Genomic DNA, 22,815 nt, shown 5'->3' with positions numbered 1-22,815 from the left:
CATTGTAGGTGTCATATAGATATTGCTAAAAGATTTTGTCTCCCATCCCACAATTATAACCTGTAGCAGGCATAAGAACCCCAGTCCAGCACCGCCACCAAACAAAGATGTTGTGCTATCTTGTTTTTCACCTTTGTAATATACTGGTGGCCTACTGGAAAGATCAGATCGCTGATCTGGAAAAATGTTTTCCATGTTTGAAAAACCTTTATTTGAGGAAATTATCTATATACATGAGTCACACATAGCCTCCTGTATATAGCATGAACCCCCACATAGCCTCCTATATACATTATGAACCCCACATAGCTTCCTATATATAGCATGAACCCCCAAATAGCCTCCTTTATATTTTATAAGCCCCACATAGCCTCCTATATACATTATGAACCCAACATACCCTCCTATATACATGAACCCCCCACATAGCCTCATATATAGCATGAACCCCCAAATAGCCTCTTATATACATTATGAACCCCACATAGCCTCCTATATACATGAGCCCCTAATAGCCTCCTATATATAGCATTAATGCCCACCTAGCCTCCTTTATAAGCCCCATATAGCCTCCTATATAAATTATGAACCACATATAGCCTCCTACATACATGAGCCCCACATACCTCCTATATATAGCATGAACCTCCACACAAATATCCTCCTATAGACTTTATGAACCCCCACATAGCCTCCTATATACATAAGCCCCACATGGCCTCATATACTCTATGAGCCCCCACGTAGCCTCCTATATACATAAGCCCCATATGGCCTCCTAAATACATGAACCCCACATAGCCTCCTACATATAGCATGATCCCCTACATAGTCTCCTATATATTTTATAGGCCCCACATAGCCACCTATATACATTATGAACCCCACATAGCCTCCTATATACATGAACCCCACATAACCACCTATATACATAAGGTAGCCCTTATCCTACGATTGTCCCTGGTGATTTGTCAACTTTTCTTTTTTGACAAATGCCTATTTAATGATGTCTACCTTAAAAAAAAAAATGATATCAGCATTTCTTGAATTACAATTGACCTAAAGTGGAAAAGTAGCCTGGAAAATGATACATCGCTGGAATCAGGGTCTCTTTTCCAACATCATGCTACTCTCCGATAGGGTAGCAACAATCTGCTGAAAGACTCCTTTTAAGCAATGCCTAGATTTAAAGTACAACAATAAAACATTTGTGTGAACAAGCCCTAAATATTTATAAGGCACATAGCCACGTACAGTCTGCCTCCAAGGATGGACAGCTGGTCAATGACGGAGAGCAGCCAATGAGTGATCGTATTTATAGGTGTAAAATCTGCAGCTGTCAGCGAGCGGTATGTAACATTCACATGTGTACTGCGCTCAAGCCAAGTCCTGTAGAGACTGTGCATATCTACAGGCCGGAAACAAATCCCCATATTACCAATATAATACCCATACTGAACTCCTACACATATTACTCCTTAGAGGAGTATGTATTACAATAGTGGACACAGTGTGAATCAACCTCTTCATTTACAACTCTGATTTTAACCCCTTCACACCATGGCCATTTTCCCTTTATACAAAACGTGTAGTTTTTTTTTTTTTTAAATTGAAGTGGTAAAAAATTTGGGGGGAATTTAGAATAAAAAAAAAAATATATATATTTTTGCTTTTGTCGCCATTTTCTGAGACCCATAACGTTTTTTGAGATATGGGGCTGTGTGATGGCCTGTTTTTTACACCCTGAGCTGGCATTTTTACAGATACGACTTTGGGGTGGATGGAATATTTCGATGGCCTCTTATTGCAATGTGGTGGCAGCCATAAAAATGTAATTCTGGAGCTTTTTTATTTTGATACACTGTCTACAGATCAGATTAATTTATTTTGATATTTCTTCTTATATTTTGATAGATCGGGCATTTTTGATGCAGCTATACCAAATATGCAATTTTTTGAAAGTTGTTTTTTTGTCAATGGAGTAAAGGGGGGGTGATTTGAATTTTTTTCCATTTTTTAACTTTTTTCCCCCACTTTTTATTGTATTTACTAGTTTACTTAGGGTTTTGAAACTGCGACGGTCCGATTGTTTGTGCTATCGCTCTGTCTAGCTAAACTCACGATGTCTTCAGAATACCAGCTCACAGCCGGCGTTCAAAAAAGGTTCATAATTAGGGATGATCGAATACCTCAAATATTCGGCTTCGCGAATATTTGCCGAATAGGTCGCTGCTATTCGACTATTCACGAATATTTGATGCGCAATGTAAGTCTATGGGAAACCCGAATAACAACTATTCGGGCTTCCCATAGATTTACATTGTGCATCGAATATTCACATTGCGGCGACCTATTCGTCGGCTATTCGCAAAGCCGAATATTTGATCATCCCTATTCGTAATGACAGACACAGGGGGTCATCAGTTGACCCCTGGCTGTCATGACAACTCATTGGCACTTTATGACCACATCACGGGCACATCGATGGGAGTTGGGAATTATGCGCTCAGATCTCCGATCCACCTGAGGCTCTTAAGAGACACATGATGACTAATTAAATCATCCGTCTTGTGCTGGGGTAGATGCGGACTAGGCGTGAAAGCCCGCATCAAAGGCAGGGACACGACATATGATGCAAGTTTACATCATATGTCATGAAGGAGTTAAAGGGAATCTGTAAGTAGGACCAACCCTCCTAAGCAGTCTATATGGGCATGAAGCTGAATAAAATGATTCCCTGATATCTGTGATCTGATGTCTTATTCCAGAAAAATTCACGTTTCTAAATATGTAAATGAGCTGTTAAGATCTATGGGCTGAATCTGCCTCCGGAGCTTCTTTTAAATGAAAGGGGTAGTCACCAGTGTGAGACATGTAGATGAGGAAAGCAGACCTTCAGACATTACATGTCTCACACTGGTAACCCCTCCATCTCCGTTCATTTAAAATAATCTCTAGAGCCAAATTCTCATGGAGATCTAAGTGCTACCTCCTGCCCATAGATCTTAGCTCATTTACATATTAAGAAGAGCTTGGATTTCTCTGGAATAAAATATCGGATCACAGATATCAAGGTATTGTATTAGCTAGCTTCCTAGGACCTACAAGCATATATAGGGGGCTTAGGAGGGTTGATCCTACTGACAGATTCTCTTTAACCCCTTCACGACCGGCCGATTTTTTGCTTTCCGTTTGTTTTTTTCGCCATTCTTCTTCCGAGAGACGTAACTTTTTTATTTTTCAGTCAATATGGTCATGTGAGGGCTCCTTTTTTGCGGAAAATGTGTACTGGAAAATGGCAAAAAAATTCCAAATGTAGAAAAATTGCAAAAAAAGTGCGATACCACTATTGTTTTTGAGATTTTATTCACGGTGTTCACTGTATAGTAAAACTGATGTATGAGTGTGATGCCGCAGGTCAGTGCGAGTTCGTAGACACCAAACATGTACAGGTTTACTTTTATATAAGGGGTTAAAAAAAAATCGGAAGTTGGTCCAAAAAAAGTGGCGCACGTTTTACGCCATATTCCGTGACCCGTAGCGTTCTCATTTTTCGGGATCTATGGCTCAGTGACTGCTTATTTTTTGCGTCTCGAGCTGACGTTTTTAACGGTACCATTTTTGCGCAGATGATATGTTTTGATCGCCTGTTATTGCATTTTGTGCAAAAGTTGCGGCGACAAAAAAAAATGTCATTTTGGCGTTTGGAATTTTTTTGCCGCTACACCGTTTAATGATCAGATTAAATGATTTTATATTTTGATAGATTGGGTGTTTCTGAACGCGGCGATACCAAATGTGTGTATATTTTTTTTAACCCTTTAATTTTCAATGGGGCGAAAGGGGGGTGATTTAAACTTTTAGGTTTTTTTTAAAATTTTTTAAAACTTTTTTGTTTTACTTTTTTTTATTTTACTAGTCCCCCTAGGGGGCTATAGCGATCAATAATCCGATCGCTCTGCCATATCTGTAGATCTTAGCTACACAGCTGTAAACAGCAGATATGCTCACTTTCTGCTTCACTGGGCTGCGGGCCGAGTGAAACTAAAAGTAATTCATGGCATGTACAGGAGTCATCCCATGACCCTGTGCTACCATGACAACCACCGGAAGTCACGTGATCACGTCACGTAATCACATCGCGTGACTTCCAGTATCGGACGGTAAGTAAAAGTTTACCGCGATCGTGATTATAATGGCACTGTCACATATTGACAGCGCCATTTAAGGGGTTAAACAGCATGAGCAGATAACTATTCTGTTCATGCCTGGCAGGCATACATCTCAGCTGTGAAAATCAGCTGAGATGTGCGCCGATCGCAGCATGCTGCTGGCAGCAGACCGCGGGCAGTAACATTACGACCGCTAGGATGTAATATTACTGCCCGCGGTCGTTAAGGGGTTAAAGCGGAGTTCTCACATCATTCATTTCTGCTCACATATCTTGCTCTGCTGATTTACATTATGCTAAATTTTCTGTACCCCAGGGACACGTAATGCTTATGATTCTATTTATTATTGCACTTGCACCTGGTCTTTTGTTCAGTTTTTAGTGTTTTGCACCCTTTTTTGTTGCGCCAAATTCATTTTTCCAATTTACGCCCTATTTGTGGGGTTTTTTGTTTGCCATTGTGGGCAGAGTTGAGGGTTTCCAGAAGTTTTATCCTGGTTTATCATCATTTGTTGAAAAAAAATGGTTGCAAATGTACTCCAATTCTTTCCTGAAGTGATTTTATTATGTATGAATGATATTTTGAAGCAATTTTTGTGACATTTCAGCAAAACAGGCGACTTTTGGCACTAAAAAGTTGCAAGGCAGGTTAAAAGACCAAGATAAAATCTGTGAATGTAAATTTCAAGCAGATTTTTGTCTGTGGAAAATATACTAATAGCCACATATTGTTAGCCGAATACTGACACCCTGGATTAATCCTTATGCATTGGTGTGCCAGAACTCCACTGTGGCAGATCCTGTAGTGAATATACTTGTAATATATAATGCTGCTTTCACACTACGTTTTTTTTAACATCCGTCATGAACGTTTTTTTAACGCAAAAACGGATCCAGTGCAAATGCGTTTTCATTTCAATGCATTTGCAATGGACTCGCGTCAACATGCATTCACATGCGTTTGCGTGCGTTATAGTGAAGATCCAGCGGGTTGCAGTTTTTAAACTTTTTTCAAAAACGCTACTTGTAGTGTTTTTGAGCTGCGTCCAAATACTGTTTTTCACTGGATCCTGACTAAACAGCATGCAAACGCATGTGAACGCTGGCATGCTGATAGACAGGATCCTGCTTACTCTACTGAGCATGCCCAGAAACCAGCCTGGCGTGATCAGTCTCTCTCTCCCCCCTCCCTCTCTCCCGCCTCCCACCTCCCTGTCTCCCACCTCCCTCCCACCTCCCTCTCTCTCTCTCTCTCTCTCTCCCCCGCTTGAGAGTGGCAGACGCTCATAACCAAGGCAAATATCAGGTAACCAAGCAAAGCGCTTTGCTTAGTTACCCGATGTTTACCTTGGTTACGTGTGCAGGGAGCAGGCAGCCCGGCTTCTAGCAGCTGCGGACGCTCGTAACCAAGGTAAATATCGGGTATCCAAGCAAAGCACTTTGCTTAGTTACCTGATGTTTACCTTGGTTACCAGCGTCCGCAGCTGTCAGATACCGGCTCCCAGTGTGTCACGTTCAGTTCCCCTCACTCCCGATCACATGACTTCAATGCCCGCCTATACACTTCAAGTGACAGGATCCTGCAAAATAACACATGCATTTGCATGCGTTTTTCTTTGTAAAAACAGGATCCACTTTTACAGCAAAAAAACGTTCATGACGCATGTTAAAAAAAACGTAGTGTGAAAGCAGCCTAACATATACTGGTTTCCCCGAGTGAACCATGTCTGAGTGATTTTTTTTCTATGTTATTATTTTTGTTGATGATCTGACATTTCAGAGCACTTATTTTTTCCATGACCCCCTAAACCAAGTGATAGATAAGTCCTGTTCAGCCATAGTTACACATCCGCATCTGTTACAAGAAGAGTCTACCTGTAATAGATATCTTCGTTTGTGAACTTCTTTGATATCTTCATAGGCAAAGATGCTGCAAGTTCTCCTCAGTTGGCTGGGCCCCTGCCTTGCTCCCCGAGGAATAATTGGCTCATGCATACTAGAAGAAAAATGGCATCAAAAGCAATTTAATGACAGCAGACGGATCATATAACTAATTACATAACCCATGTAGGCATGGGGCCACCTTACAGTGACGGTGGACCTCCACTTAGTCTTTACATGTGCAGAGAGCACTTACTTCACTGGTAGAGTTTCAATATCCCGAATTTCCCTGTTGGCGGTCAGTGTGAACCCATCGACAACATAGAAGTGTTCTTTGCCAAACAGCAGGAGCCCTTCACCAGTGTCTAGGCCCTGAACCCTGGCACTGCGGTACATGTGCTGAATCTGAAAGTCATTCATAAGAAATGGTAAGTAACAAAACTTAAATATTACATTAGTGGGAATAAACTAAATCCGAGAACGACTCATCATAGACCAAACTGGCACAATATTTTCATTATGACATTTCCACCAATAGGTGGCGCCATTGTATTCACAATTGAAAAGCTAAGATGTTCATGATTTTAGGTCTAAGAAAAAGAGAAAACTGAAATTCAATAAATATAACTGTTAAAGGGAATCTGTCACCAGATTTTTGGCAATTAATCTGATAGCTGCATTATGTAGAGACCAAGACCCCGATTCTGGCAGTGTGTCACGTATTGTGCTGCCAGCTGTAGTTTTCATAAAAGTACTGTTTTATCACCGGTAAACCTGCTGCCATGTCGTCCTCCATATTTATGAACTCTGTAAATGTCCACCCCACCTCTGATTAGCAGCTTTCTGTTTTACCTAGTGTACAAAAAAAGCTATCAATCAATGGTGTGGGTGGAGTTATACAGAGCTCAACATTCTGAGAACTGGCAACTCTGCAGAAAATAAAACAGTGATTTACAAATTTGAAAAATCAATAAAAAACGTTTTGGAAAAAAAAAAAACAGTGATTTCATGAAAATTACAGCAAGCAGGTAAATCACTGACACATCGCTGGAAGCAGGATTTCTGCCCCTACATCTTGCTATTCTCAGATGGGGTTGCGAAGACCTGGTGACAAATTCAATGTAAAAGTAACCTTTCACTAGGTTTTTGCTATGTAATCTGAGAGCAGCATGATGTAGAAACATAGGCTTTTATAGCAGTAAATGTGTCGCTCACAGGTCTGCTTGGTGCAGTTTTGATAAAATTGCTGTTTTTTTCTGCTTCGCATCTACCAGTTGTCTGAATGTTAACCTCTCTATAACTCCCACCCATACCACTGATTGACAGCTTTCTCTCTACACGGCAGATTTGCATATCAGTGATGGGGTGAAATTATACAGAGCAGAACAACTACTATTAATAATCTCCTTCTGATAAAACACTAAAGGGTACTTTACATGCTGTGACATCACTAGCGATCTCGTTAGCGATGTGAAATTCTAGATCTCAAGTGCGATCTTTCGAGATCGCACATAGGTCCTTTTACGCATGTGCGATCTCAAAAGATCGCATTTGCGCTATAGAATTTCACATCGCTAATGAGATCGCTAGCGATGTCGCAGCATGTAAAGTACCCTTAATTTTATTAAAACTACAAGCAGCTCAGTAAGTGACACATCACCGGAATCAAGGTCTATGCCTCTACATTATGCTGCTCTCAGGTTAAATACCAAAAATCTACTGACAGATTATTTAGAATTGTGTTAGGATCTGTTCACATCTGTGTTGTGGCTTCTATTTATTAAATTACAGAGTCATTCAATTACTTTCTCTCCTTCCTCAAGCAGTCTCAGAAGGGTGGTACTGTCCATCTTCTCCTCTTCATCTATGGAAGAGCCTTCACTCAGCTGATCTTGTAAGAGCTCTTGGTTCTCATCTTCTCCACCATCAGGAGCAGATCTGGATCGTTTAAGAGGTGCTTTTACGAGGCCTGGAAAAAATCATGATATTTATGGTTTTAAGTGTAAAAAAAATAAGCACATTCTGCAGGAAAACAGTATTATCACCAGGATATAACACTGGGGCACCTAGGACAATGGAGGCTCTGTGAAATGTCTCAGTTTGCGCTCCCCTCCCCCTAATACCAGTCCTGCACACCAGCCTGTCTCCTGTTCAGTTCTTTTAGACTCTTGCAATGAAGATACCTTTGGTCACATGACTATGAGGTCATCAAAGGTCCTTAAATAATCTTAACCTTGGAATACAACTGTGGGGTCCCTAAGAGAACGGGGGCCCTGAGAAAATGTGCAGTTTGTCTCCCCCAACACCGACCATGACTGTAACTATTATATTTTAATATATAATTATATATATTATATATATTTTATATTTCAAGCATACTCCAAAAATCCTGTAAAATCAGGCTAGGGCTTAGTTTTGTGGGAAAAACGGTAGTTAGAGGTTAACCAGTCATTAACCATGCATAGATATAACTTTAAACCTTCTCACCTTGTTATCATATATAGTAAGTGCCATCTTGTAACATTTTTACGTAGTTTTGATGGCGTTCTATAGGGTGTAACGCTCGTCGTGCTTGTTTTGTTACCTTTCACTCTGGCGATGGTGTCCTCTCCATGTTCTGGCTCATGTTGGGCCGCTTCCCCCTCCGAGCTTTCCTCCACTGTATCCTGGAACACTGCTGGGTTTCCTGGCATTAGGCGCATGTAATAATCTTTACTGTCATAGCTAATGGCACGACGGTAACGGGCAGGCTTCTGTGTTGTACAGAATAACAAAAAAGTAGACATATATATTAAAGTTTATATATATAGTGTTACTGTATTCTGTTTATATTGATCCCATATTATTAATGCCCAGTAAAGGAGGTGAATAAAGGGCTCATTGTGACACAGGGACATATTTGCACAAGCTTATGTGTGTGACATGACATATTTCATGGATTTATCTGTGCCACGTTTTGTATGAGGTTACAGATGATATCTGTGCGGGGCAATCAGCCCGATATGAGCAATGGACAGTCGGTCCGGACTTGTATTTTCCATGACTATCAGTGGAGCACACTTTATGCCGAAAATAGAAATGAAAAGGGATAATTTAATGACAAATATAGGAGCATAACTTTCTCCCACGTGGCACTGCCCCATAAAATGCCTCAGATTGTTAAAAAAAACCACGTGAACGCTTCTTCTTGTGAGCTGAAAGTCGCTGGTTTCCAGAGCAGGTCATCCTGGCACATTTGGCATGGCAGCATCATATAAACTATTAAATTATCGAAATAAATACATTTCAGCCTCTAGTTTTTATATTTTAGACACAAACGGCCGGTTTGAAGTCACGTGCCTGCCGGCCAGACTCCTCCGCAGCGCATGTTAGTGTGTAGACACTGGCTGCAGTAAGTGCGGCTCTACACTAAGTGCTCAGGGCAGCCGTTAGCTCATGCAGAAGCTCAGAGAAACACTTCCCACATCCTTGAAAATGAACATAAAACACACTGAATTATGACTGTGGTTATCGCCAACATTCATACTTAAAGGCATTGTACCCTCGGCTTATATTCTGTCTTCATACTGTAATTTCTTCATGTATGGTAGAGGTAAGTGGAATGGGAATTCACATCATTACCTAGTATGTATTATAGCCAATAAGGATATCATTACCATTTGTCAGGAACATTTCTCAGAAGTGGTGGAACATGGCCAGAACCGTAGTTTGCCCGGAGCACAGTAGCTATACTCTCTAATTGCACGAAATATAAAATATAAATATATAGCGGATCTGATTGCGTGCCATCCTGAAATGTATTGGCTTCAATATGATGCCAATGCACTTGGATCCTTGTAATGGCCTAAAAGACGTCAGTGTTAAAGCGCACGCAACGCAAGGACATCAGAGCATTGATACGCCTCTGCTGACCCATGCTTTGTGCAGGGAGAAGAGAACTCTGCTACTCGGATTAGGCCAGTATAAATTTTATTAGTTTATGGTGTTGGCTCTTCTACTTTTGGAGGTGGCATCATGACTTTTAACTTCTTTTAAGAAGCCATTATTTTTCTAAGGAGGCACTCAGGAGATATACTTACTGGGTAAGAGTGACTTATTACTTTAAAGGGGTTGTCCAGTCTAAAATGATAATGCTGAAGTTTCTCTATGTGACTACAGACTTATGAATCCTCCCAGCACACACACAGTGCGCTGTGAGGATTCACCAATTTCTGAGCCGGGAATGGCACTCACATGACCGCAATTGTGCAATATGCATATTCCTGGCCAGAACTTGACTAGCAGGCATGGCATTACTCAATACAAGTGTATGGAAGGGTCACGTCAGTATATTAGGCGCAAACATCTAGTAGGTATGGCCTGCACAATACACTTGTTTTGAGCGAGGCCGAGCCCAAAATTGTGGTCATGTGGCCGCTATGCCAGGCTCAGAAACTGGTGAATCCTCAAAACACAATGTGCACTCTGGGAGGATTCATAACTCTGCAGTCACATAGAGTAACTGCAGGCTTATTTTATACTGGACAACCCCTTTAAACTAGGCACTGGTATCCCACACTATGCCACTGAACATGGGAAATAAATGTTGTACTACTGTGCAAATATTACATTGCAGTGAGTGTACTTGGGTCAGAAGTAGGTTTTACAAGAACGGGTTGTAACAAGTGCAGTGCATATAATATTAAAGTTACCAGTTGTATTTAGAAAAAAATGCTGTTAGATGCCATATTGTATTGGTCCAAGCAATAACAATTCAGAACAATTCTTATGTCAATAGTATTGAGACGGGAAAGTTGTAGAAAAGTACAATAGGTACATGTGCCTACAGCACACCTGCAAAACCTGTCGCCCGCCAAAGGATGGGCAGCCGCATGGAAAAACCGGTAGAAGGCCAGTTCCCTTCTTTCAGCAAACCACTGTATATGCGTCCTTCAAAAGTTAAACCATTTGAAAACATGAGCACCGAGACAGGAGCAGAGGAGAACTCATCAGCTCCCAGCCCCAAGTGCAGCGGAGAGGAGGAGAAGACAGCGGGGAAGGTAAGAGCTCTAAGAAGCCAAAGATGGTAGGGACGTTTGTTGCAGATGGGGATATTAGTTGTGAGAGCACAGTGTGGTAGTGACAAGAAACGATAAATGTGAAGGAGCACAGAATAGCCAATTATCAGCATAGGAGGACAGTATGGAGAGGTGGCAAGGTGGTCAGTCAGTATGGGAGACGGGAGCATGAAGTGCCAGTATAAAGAGGTGGGAACATGGGGGGAGATAAATGAAGATGGGGACAGCATGAGGGATAACAGTTTTGAAGACATTGAAGACATTGTTTGAAAGAAAAAAAGACAGTGTGGCAGGATTAGTTTATAAGAAAGGACAGTAGGGTGGAATCCTGCAGACACGAGTTGTGGGCATCCAATCTCATCATGACGTCTATACTACATGGTGCCTACAGTGAATCATTGTGGTGGAAGAGTCCTTATGTGAGCTCTATGAGGGCTCCTGGTGTCAGGGAGCTATATTTCATTGATTGTATAACGAATTCACAGATGAACTGCTCTATATTGATAGAGAAGATGCTACCATCACTCCATGCCCATGGTAAACGTGGACTTTAACAACATGACAATGATCTAAAACACTCTACATCTGTTGCATTTCTGAAAACAGGGCGAAAATGACTCAGTAACCAAGGGAGTCTCCTGCTCTGAACCCAACTGAGCCCCTAGGGGGAATTCTGAAGATACGTTGTCATCATTCTTCATCCAGCATCCAGGCTCTAAAAGAGGTTGTTCAAGAAGAATGGCAAAAGATAGATGTAGAAATATGTCAGCAACATGTCTATTCCATGCCTAGATTTGGTGCTGTCCTTAAAAATCATTGCAGTCATGTAAATACTAGATGCAGGGTGTATTTATAATTGAGTAAATCTGAAGATTTTGTAATGAAAGTTATATTATTAACCTTACTTTCATGCTATAGGTTAAACAATGTTCTATGAAACTCATCCTTGAGAGATGTTGAATAAAATCTTACTTTACCAAGGGGTGTACTCAGTTGTGCTGAGCCTTGTATAGGACATACATATAATGTGTATATATAGTTAGGCATGATTAATATAGCAAGATTTATAGAACGCATACTTTAGTTCTCAATGGTTCTCTAATCTGAAGATATGTATTTTAGTTGGGACAACCCCTTTTAAAAAAAAGGTAGGACCAGAAATTATGTCATCAAGTTTTTTCTAAGACTATTTCTCTTGAAAAGAGTGAAGTTTTCACTACTTTTTACAACTTTGTATGTGTTGGAAGAAGAGTCACGGGGTTTCAAAAACATAGTAATGTTTTAATGTATTTATACCATTAAACTGGCACAGTAGCATTACAATATCCCGATAGCTTATATTTTCCAATCTTGGGTATAGTGGCACTTATTTTTAATTGACATTACAAAGCCTTTAATTATGTAAATCTGGCACCACCCTAAATATGGTATTACAATAAAATACAAATAATTACGTTAATAGCACTAGAAAAAAAACCCCATTTGATGGAATCTATAAGAGGTTATGGATTGCTTGCCACAAAACTCATTGATGCTATACTCATTTTCAGAGTGGAACTCATGTACTTAAGGATACTAAGGTGAAAGGCACTAGATGTGTTATTATACATATGCAGAGCAGGCTGAACGCTTCAGAAAGCTTTGTTAGAACATGCTCTAGTGATGCTTCTTAGTACAGAAGACTTCTTTACTAAGTTTTACCTTCTCAATAGATACCGTGAAGACACCGTCAGATGATTCAGGCAGTGTACATGGAAAGTCAGACTAAAAAATTGGGTATTGGGTTAACATGAGATGGGTACATTATACATCTGTTAATTAAATCCTATCGATAGTATAGTAGATGGAGATGGATTATAGAAGATTGATGAGCTCCATGATTACATATGCTACACAATGCCAATAACTGCTACTTCAGAAACAGCTAAAGAATACTAATGCAAAAACTTAATATATCAAATATAAAATACATATTACTCTAACAGTAACTACACAGTAACAATACAGTAGAAAAGACCATTGCTAGGATCCCTAATGACATTGATGCTTACCAGTGTGTTAGTATCCTGCTCCATTTCAGGAATGTAAGGATAGTGAATATAAAACATGTCATTCCTCACAACTTTTTTTCTCATTCTACAAGGCCCTTCGGTCATCTCAAGCAACCATTTATCCAGGTGAGAGCCAATGGGTGGTCCCCATAGCCCTCTCTCCCGAAGTAGTTCATACTCAATCTGATTCCATTCCTCCGTCACATATTTCAAGGCATTTTGTTGACGCTAATAATATTAAATTCATAAAAAATATGGTGAAGATCTTACATTGACAAATACACCAGTATGTAAAATGTAAACAGAAAAGTGGGGCTGTATTTAGTAGGCCTAGAGGGTCACTTGTTTTAACCCTGGATATAGGGAAATACAACATGACTTACATGGGACAGTGGCATGGTCCTGCTCTGGTCTTTGAGTACAATATTTGCACAAATAACGGTGTTCTATTGCTATAAAAATTGTAGGTAAGCACACATGGTCATTACCATTGGTGGGCCCAATGGAACCCAGTCTGTATACAGTTTCCCTTCTTTAGATCAGGGCTTCTCAGACTTTTTTGTCAGACCTCACCTGTCATCCATAGTAATGCATGAGCCTCATTGTAGACATGTAGAGACATGAAGATGTGGTGTGCATATCATATTCCTATTGTCTCATAGTGCTGAGCACTAAGCCTCTAGTTGTGTCCACTACACCACACTAAGCAGAACACCGAGAACCTTTCTTTTTCCACAAGAAGTTACTAATGGACAATTGTGTACCTCTACCTTCCTGTAACAAACTGTATAGGGGCTTGTCTTCTTGAGTTACATGTAATAGAGTGCATTATTCAGGACAGTAATGCTGTGTAACAAGATTGAAGGATTGTATTGCTGAAGGAGAACTCTTGTAAGGCCATGTTCACATTGTGTTTTACCCGCACATCGGTGTCTCCCTTGGGGCTTACATTTGGAAAACTGGATTTGGGAGTATGCACTGCTGGGGCCATTGACTGAAGTGACATAGACAGTTTTACTGTGTGCTTTATCAAACATAATGTATGACTGTATACTTCAGTGTGAGGCACCAGGACATGGCCAACTATGTCTTAGAGTCCACCTCAAATGGGCGGATATGGCTTAAAGTGATGTCCAGCACAGCACACAGTGATCATTACAGTCAATGGACCCGTCAGCACATATGCTCAGATCCCGTTATTCATCCCGTTTTGTATGCCTTGACAGAGCCAGTGACATGATTATCATCATCAAGAAATAGTGCGGTTGGGGACAATATGTCTCACTTTGGTTAGATTGAGAATTCCCCCAGTTCACTTATTTATATACATATTGCTATAAATGAAGGACTTATTATATGATGTTGATATTAACTGCTGCTTGTTATCTGTCGTAGTACTATGAACTTAAAAAAATACATAATAAAAAAGTGTATGTATATAATATACATGTAGGATAATGACACAAAGATTGCTAAATCAAAGTCATGTTTAACATTCCAATCTGTGCACAATATGGCCATAAAAGTAATGCTCTGCAAAGTAAAAATGTATCCTTACCTCCTGGTATTCTTTATACTGCATGTCTACTAGGTCACGAACAACAGCGATGTGAGTGAATATCCACTGGGAAATTTCCTTGGTAACAGAATAAATACAAGCATAGCATATTACTGACAATTTTGCCATGCAAAAATGCTTCATTGGGTTCATACAATTAGTCACTCTCTAACACAGGCAAATAAGCAAACATTTACCAATGTATCGACATGTGCTCAGGTAATCAAGGCTGATGATATGGATTGTACGTCCTACAACATACATCTTATTATGTCCAAAATATTTACCAATTTCCATTAATGTAATTAGTTTTCAGATCTATATTGTAATATCTGTTCAATAACACTACCGTATATAGTCGAGTATAAGCCGACCCGAGTATGAGCCATGGCACCTAACTTTACCACAAAAAAACTGGGAAGACTTATTGACTCGAGTATAAGCCTAGGGTGGGAAATGCAGCAGCTAATGGTAGTAATGAGCCCATATTGTTCCCTGTGGTAATGTGCCCATATTGACTGATGTAGTAATGTGCCTGTATTGTCCCCAGTAGTAATAAGCTCATAGTGTCCCCTGTAGTAATGTGCCCATATTGTTTCCTGTAGTAATGTGCCCATATTGTTTCCTGTAGTAATGTGCCCACGTTATCTCCTGTAGTAATGTGGCCATATTGTCTCCTGTAGTAATGTGCCCATATTGTCCCCTGTAGTAATGTGCCCATATTGTCCCCTGTCATAATGTTCTCTCTAGTAATGGATAGCCATTAGTAATGTAATCATTCCATATCCCTGCTTGTCTCTTATTGTGCCGTTGTTCACATACACACAACATTATTCTCACCTGTTCTCCGTACCTTGTGGAACCGCAGGCACACAGACCCCTCAGTGATCGTGGCAGTTACAGGGGCTGATGCTGCCGTAGGCGCTTTACTTCAGCTGAATGCTTTGCAGAGCTGCAAATCATTCAAATGAAGTAAAGTGCTGTCAACGACAGCAGCAGCCCCTGCACTGGCCGCGATAACCGAGGAGTCTGTGTTCCTGCGGTCCGCAAGACACAGATAAGAGGACACTGCGGGAATGGAGGACAGGTGAGAATAATTTTTCGTGGGACCATCACTCGAGTATAAGCCCAGGGGGGCATTTTCAGCATAAAAAAAATGGGCTGAAACACTCGGCTTATACTTGAGTATATACGGTATTCTTAAAGAGGATGAAAATTATACAAAATGTAACCAATTCCAGCTACATGCATCTTGCAATTTACAAGCATAGAAGAAGGTTTGGCACGTTTAAGTACAGTGAATAATTACTACATTTTCTAAGAACGTTACTCAATACAAAACAATGGTAATATTACTGCAAAAGATGTTCATTGGTAGAAATTAAAGAATACCTGCGTGGAGAGGTTATGCTTGTTGAGACCACTTTCCTTACGGTTCCTTCTTGCTCCAGTTAGTTTGGAAAGACCAAAGCCACTACTGACACGTGACAATTTAGACTGAGAGCTTGGGACAAGCGCTTCCCCTTTACTGATGCACTTCTTCTCATAAGCTGTTAAAGAAAACCATAGTTTTTAGGTATAGCTTAAAGCGGTCTACATGATGCCCTGACATCCATTAGTGATGTTGGCAGTTACTGGTACTCACAGCCACCATGCCCCGCTCTTTAATGTAGCAGGGCCAGGAAACTCAAGGATGATTGAGAAACAAAATGAAAACTATTCTACAAAATAAATTCAAATCTCTTTGAAATGACTTACCAAGATGATTTTGCCAAGCACGCAACGTTGCCTCTTCAATATATAGCCTGACAGCAGCAATGTCCACATGTCCTCGTTCATTGACAGGAAATGTCACTTTGAACATATCCTCCAGAACTTGTTTTTTGCTATGAATCAACTCTATCCAAACTCTGTTGACAGCTTTTAAAAGGAGCTGGCGCCCTGCAAAACACATTCAGTGCCCTTTACACCATTGTGAGTGATATCAATAAAAATGTAGGTTTACTCAAAAGAATAGAAATGATAAGTTTAAAACATCCCTGATGGCCTCATACAGGAGTACAAAGCCAATTTTCCCAGATAACTAGCCATACTTGAAAAGAAATACTCACGAATATTTGTTGGCAGACTACCTATAACTTACAAATCATTTCCAAGAACATATGTTTGTGGACCAACTATTTAGAAATTATTTTCATTGCTATTGCTATTTGTCATTGGATCATTACACATGTAGAAATTATCTTCCAGCCTTTTTTTTTTTGATGACCAACCAACAACTTATAAGAAATCTTCCTGTACGTTTGTCAGTGAAACCCATTTAACTATATTATCTTATAAATCATTTCCATTGCCACTTGTTGGTGGTTACAAATAACTAAAGTTGAGTTCACACAGTGTTTGGCCCTACGTTCAGTGGCTCCACTGGGGCTTGCGTCTAGAGATGAGCGGTTCCGTTGAGGCTCTGTTCACCGGCAGGAAACAAGCCTAGCTCCACATGCTCTAGCTTAACCTAAACCTTGGCTCAAGTCACTGATTGGCAGTTTGCGTTTCCGCCCACATACAGCCAGCCATAAGCAGATCACTTTTGGGGGAGGGTGGGCAGGTTTTTTTTCAAACTTTTTTTTGTTGTTGCACACTACATGTGATCTCGGCTGAGCACCAGGCACACCTGAGAATAGCGTTGCTCGCGTGAGTATTGTTCACACGTAAAGCATCCAAACCCGGAACCTTGCTTTTTAAATTTGGTTTCGGTTCGAAAACCGAACCACAGGTTCGCTCATCTCTACTTGCGTCCAAACCCCCCCAAAACGATGCCATTGACAGTAACAATGTAAGCAGAATCAGTGTACTGTGCAGTGCATAATTTTTGGCCGTATATGCCTAGTCAAGGAAGTCAGCAAGACATAGTTTGAGTTATACTGCACACTGTGAATCTGTCTGCATCATTATAGCCAATGGCCCCAGTCAGCGCATAAGCCTAAATCCTGTTGTGTGGAGGTTCGAACGTAAACCCTAATGGAAACACTGAAAGTAGGGACAAACGCTATGTGAACCCAGCCTTAGAAATAATAGTCATGGATAGTTGTTAGTGAACCACGAATTACTTAAAAATCCTTTAGATGGATATTTGTGGTGGACCATCTATTACTTTGAAATAATTTCCAAGACATTTATTGTTGCACCCTCAATATGTTATAAATCATTTCCACTCACATTGTTTTTAGCCAACCTTTAACTTGTAAATCATTTTAAAATTACAGTTGTTGGTGGATCAACTATTACTTAAAAATAATTTCCAAGAATATTTGTTGGTGGATCCTGAATATTTTATAAATAATTTTCAAGAACTTCTTGGAGGACCATATTTGTTGGTGGATCAACTATTACTCAGAAATAATTTCCAGGCACATTTATTCCTGGACCACCTATTACTTTGAAATAATTTCCGAGAACATTTGTTGGTGGACCCTCAATATGTTATAAATTATTTCCATTCACATTGTTGGTGGACCACCATTAACTTAAAAATAATTTCCAATTTGATTTGTTGGTGGATCAACAGTTACTTAGAAATATCTTCTAGGGACATTTGTTGGTCCCTTACATAAATATTTGTGGTAGATCACCTATTTATTTAGAAATAATTTCCAAAAACATTTGTTGGTGGACCTTCATATCTTATAAATCATTTCCATGAACATTTGTTGTTAGAACATATTTGTTGGTGGATCAACTATTATTTAGAAAAAAACTTCCAGGGACATTTGTTGGTGGGCTGTCAATAACTTAGAAGTAATTTCCAAGGAGATTTGTTGGTGAACCCTCGATATCTTATAAACCCTCGATAAATCATTACCTTTGAAATTTGTTGGTGTACATTTATAAATTAGTAATTAGTTCCAGGGACATTTATTGGTGGATTATGTATAACTTCCAAAAAAATTCTAATGATATTTAATGGTGGAGCTCCGAATAGAAATCATTTGTAGGAACATTTGTTGGTGGCCCACATATGACTTAGAAATTCTTTACATGAATATTTGTGGTGGATCACCTATTACTTAGAAATAATTTAAAAAAACATTTGTTGGTTGACCCTTAATATCTTATAAATCATTTTGAAGAATATTTGTTGGTTAATAATGATATTTGTTGGTGGATCAACTATTATTTTGAAAAAAATTCCAGGGACATTTGTTGATGTGCTGCCTAGAACTTAGAAATAATTTCCAACAACATTTGTTGGTGAACCCTGAATATTTTATAAATCTTTACCTTTGGTGTATACTCATAAATTAGCAATTAGTTCCGGGGACATTTATTGGTGGATCATCTATAACCTACAAATAATTTCTAATGATATTTGTTGGTGGAGTTCCTATTACAAATTATTTCCTATAACTTAAGGATCTTTCTCATGGATATTTGTTGGCAGGCCACCTAAATCTTAAAATGTGAAATTATTTGTTGATTTCGTCCTCAGGTTGTTGTTAACTCCACTGAATATTATGGCTTCTATTCTTTTTCACAACGCTAACTTATAAATCACACGAAAAAGTGAACTAAGGAATCAATCCATAGGCTTATACATTGTATAATATATCAGTAGTTGACATTCCAGTGTTTACCTTCACTGACATCTTGGTATAGTCCATCTTGCTCCACCTCTGAGGGCATCATGATGTGCCAGGTGGTCATCCTGGCTTCAGCCTCCAGTCCAAAGCCATCAGGGTTGCTACAATGTGATACAGGACTTAATTACATATTATTTGTTACTCCAGTAGAGCCGATGAGTGAGACAAACTGCAGCGCTTTAATAAAGACTATCATGTATCGGTTTCCATAGTAACAAGAAATAATTATCTTTCCTACACTGCTAACCTCATTTTCTTGTTACCTTGAAAGTAACTCAAAACCGCAAATTCCCAATCTGTATGAGTAACCTGCAGGCTACTTACATGTTTCCATAACAGTCATGAGGTTTACAATAAAATGCTTCCAATACCTTCTAAATAGCTGAATTTCACCCTTACAACTGCCAAACAGATCCGAGAAACAATAAAACCCATATATTTGATTGCCATGGTTACATATGCTGGTGGCGGATTAAGTGAATACCAAATTTCATTTGTTCTAAACTACTGGAAATGTCAAAAATGGAGCACTGATATATTACAAAAGGAGGTAAAAAAAAAGTGTCAAGTCTCATTAATTTAAATCCCAGCTTGGAGCACAGACGCACATAACGTTACTGGAGAAAGCCAAAATTCTTCATTGAAGAATCTACCAAGTGCAAGCAAGAAAAAGTTAAAAATATCCACAACTTTTAAGACATTGTGTCCTCTCAGATAAAAGATACCGTATTTGTAGTCAGTAAAGTACATACTGACAAAGTATTTGAGCTGAGATCTCCAATTTTAGACCAAAAACATTTACACCAAATAATGTACAGTGGTAAGTCTAGGAAAAAACCTCAATGATGACCACCTTGTTTCTTCCATGCCAACATAGCTAAGGCATCTGAGGGCTTAAGGAAAGGAACCCCAGATCTCCTAAGTAGAATATTTGATAGTGATGCCCATAACTGAAACCTCATAAAGTGATGAAATGACCACTAATGATCACTACTGGTTTTAAGTCTACATATAAGTAGACGGGTGCCTGGGCGTGTACTGGTGTTTGTGTATTAGTGAGAGTTACCTTCATAGTGGGGTAATATTGGCTACCAAATGGGAGGATCGGGTGAGTATTATGCACAAGGTCATAGTGGTGGGGTACAGTCTGGTAACATCAATAAGGTTCTCAGAATCACAACCATAGTGGATAATCAGTTATTGGTGGCTCTGGTCCAGATACCTTTGGACTACAGTACTGTGGAAATGTTTCAGACAGTTGTGGGAAAAAACAGAAGTGTTCCTTTATTTTTAACAATCAACAAAATGTGAAGAAAAATCTATATCAAATCAATATTTGGTGTGACCACCATTTGGCTTCAAAACAGTATCAATTCTATTAGTTACACTGACACAAACTGGGGGATTTTGTAGGATTATAGTCAGATGTCTGAGTAACCAATGATACCAAACAGGTGATAACGGTCATCATTCTCATATGTATGTTCTTAACACCGTCACTAACTGAAACAGGAACAGGTGTGTAGTAGGCTTTAAACTGGGTGAGGAACAGCCAAACACTGCTACAAAGGTGAAATTGTGAAAGATTTTCATGTCACATAGTATACATCATGACAATCATAGTAAGACTGAAACAAGGTAGTTATACAGCATCAGCAAGGTCTCTCCCAGGCAAAGATTTTAAAATAGACTGGGGTTTCAAGATGTGAGGTTCAAGACAGTCCAGAAGTGGTATTCATGGAAGAATTGTGGTCAAAAAGAGATTGCATTATTTCCAGTTTGAAGCTAAGTGACTCAAATTTGCACAACAAACATAGCACATGGGGTGCAGAAGATTGGCAGCAGGTGCTCTTGACTGATGTGTCAAAATGTGAAATATTTTTCTGAACTAGAAGTCAGTTTGGCACTGAACGGCTGGAGAGCAGTACAATAATGAAAGGCAAAAGTAAAGCATGGGTCCGTCCCTTGCAAGAATGGGGCTGCATTACAGCAAATAGAATTGGGAGATTGGTCAGGATTAATAGTGTCCTCAGTGCTGAGAAATACAGGCCGATACTTTGTGCAAAATGATCAGGGAGGCGACTGACTGTCTCCAAATTTATTCTGCAGCAGCACAACAACCCCAAGTCAAGTAGGCAATGTCATTAACAACTATCTGCAATGTAAAGAAGAACAAAGAGTCCTGGAAGTGATAATATGGCTCCCAAATAGCTCTGATCTCATCATCATCAAGTCTGTGTGGGATTAGAAATAGACAATGCATCCAAAGCAGATCTGTGGTTGGTTCTCCAAGATGTTTGGAACAACCTACCTGTCAAGTTCTTTAAAAAATGTGTGCAACTGTACTAAGAAGAATTGATTGGGTTTTATTTAAGACAAATGGTGGTCATATCAAATATTGGTTTGAATTTGATTTCTCTTTTGTTCATTCAGTTTGGAATATGCATCCAGCTGAAAGACGCGACCATGATTATTACACCCCTTCATGTAAGGTGTATGAGGGGCTTTATTCTCAGCTTGTTTTTAAAGAATCCCCCTTGTAAAACTGGCAACCAAACAGTGCATTGAAGATAGTCATGTCTAGGTGTTTCACTTTGCAAAGTCTATTGAACCGTTATCATTATGACTTGCATAACCTGCTAAATGTACCTGTCCTTTCCTGCACGATAAATGTTCACTAGAACTATCTTCTCCAGATCTAGTGTGATACACTCACAATGAATGTGATAAAATAATAGCCTACCTTCCCATGTGGAGGTTAATCAGGCAATGGGCAAGGCATGCAATGAAGTCTTGGTCATGATTCCCAGGCCCTAGCATCAGATTTCTATTCACTGTAAGTACTCGCAAAGAATCCAGAAGGGCTACTTGCTGAGGCACGGTTTTGTGGGCTCTGGAGAACTGGTACAGGACAGTCCGGTTCAAGCAGTTATATATCGCTTCAAGAGACACACTTTGGGAACGTCTTTTTGACTGTGGAGAAAAAATAAGAAGGATAAGAAACAAGCATTCATTCATTCATTCATTCATTCATTCATTCATTCACTGCAGTGATTTGGTTTGATTTTGTTTCAGGCATGGAAGATGCTACTGGTTTCAGAGGTTGAAAAGAAGAATTTTTAATTTTTTATTTTCAGACTTCACAAGTGAAATAATTTTTATTATTTTTGCTTTATTTTTGTTCCCCAAAGCCTTATTCACAGACATCACAATGACTCATTGTAACACTCGGGATCTTTTCACGGGTCCATTATTTTATTTTTTTGCACAACGGTAGTCCACAAAACAAAACGGAATCAAGTCCTACTTTGGCTTGACCAACACGCAGCACACAAATGGCCCCGGCATTACATCCATGTGTTGTCTGTGTTAATTATGGCGGTGTGAATAAGGCAGTGATAATTAGTTCTTGAAAGCATTCAATGTAACTTCATTGATTTACAGCCCTGCCTATTGTGCT

The 22,815-nt window shown here is 39.6% G+C and overlaps 1 protein-coding gene across 9 annotated transcripts in view; it reads right to left on the bottom strand.

Moving 5' to 3' along the window:
* WDFY3 (WD repeat and FYVE domain containing 3) overlaps positions 1-22,815 on the bottom strand; it is a 388,800-nt gene that overhangs the window by 51,080 nt on the left and 314,905 nt on the right. For 7 of the 9 annotated variants that reach the window (XM_075351922.1, XM_075351945.1, XM_075351952.1 and 4 more), the window contains 11 exons: positions 22,099-22,328; positions 19,350-19,456; positions 16,477-16,659; positions 16,111-16,268; positions 14,719-14,796; positions 13,161-13,388; positions 12,811-12,873; positions 8,637-8,805; positions 7,858-8,021; positions 6,309-6,457; positions 6,047-6,167 (listed from right to left, as the gene is read on the bottom strand). In XM_075351922.1, the coding sequence (XP_075208037.1) occupies positions 6,047-6,167; positions 6,309-6,457; positions 7,858-8,021; positions 8,637-8,805; positions 12,811-12,873; positions 13,161-13,388; positions 14,719-14,796; positions 16,111-16,268; positions 16,477-16,659; positions 19,350-19,456; positions 22,099-22,328 (1,650 nt within the window). The remainder of the gene's footprint in view (positions 1-6,046; positions 6,168-6,308; positions 6,458-7,857; positions 8,022-8,636; positions 8,806-12,810; positions 12,874-13,160; positions 13,389-14,718; positions 14,797-16,110; positions 16,269-16,476; positions 16,660-19,349; positions 19,457-22,098; positions 22,329-22,815) is intronic. The other 2 variants (XM_075351959.1, XM_075351964.1) reach the window with 1 other exon arrangement.

Source organism: Anomaloglossus baeobatrachus, chromosome 1 (assembly GCF_048569485.1).
Source record: "Anomaloglossus baeobatrachus isolate aAnoBae1 chromosome 1, aAnoBae1.hap1, whole genome shotgun sequence".
Lineage (NCBI taxonomy): Eukaryota > Metazoa > Chordata > Amphibia > Anura > Aromobatidae > Anomaloglossus > Anomaloglossus baeobatrachus.
The sequence above is the reverse complement of the archived record's forward strand: the minus strand, read 5'-3'. Positions and strand labels throughout refer to the sequence as shown.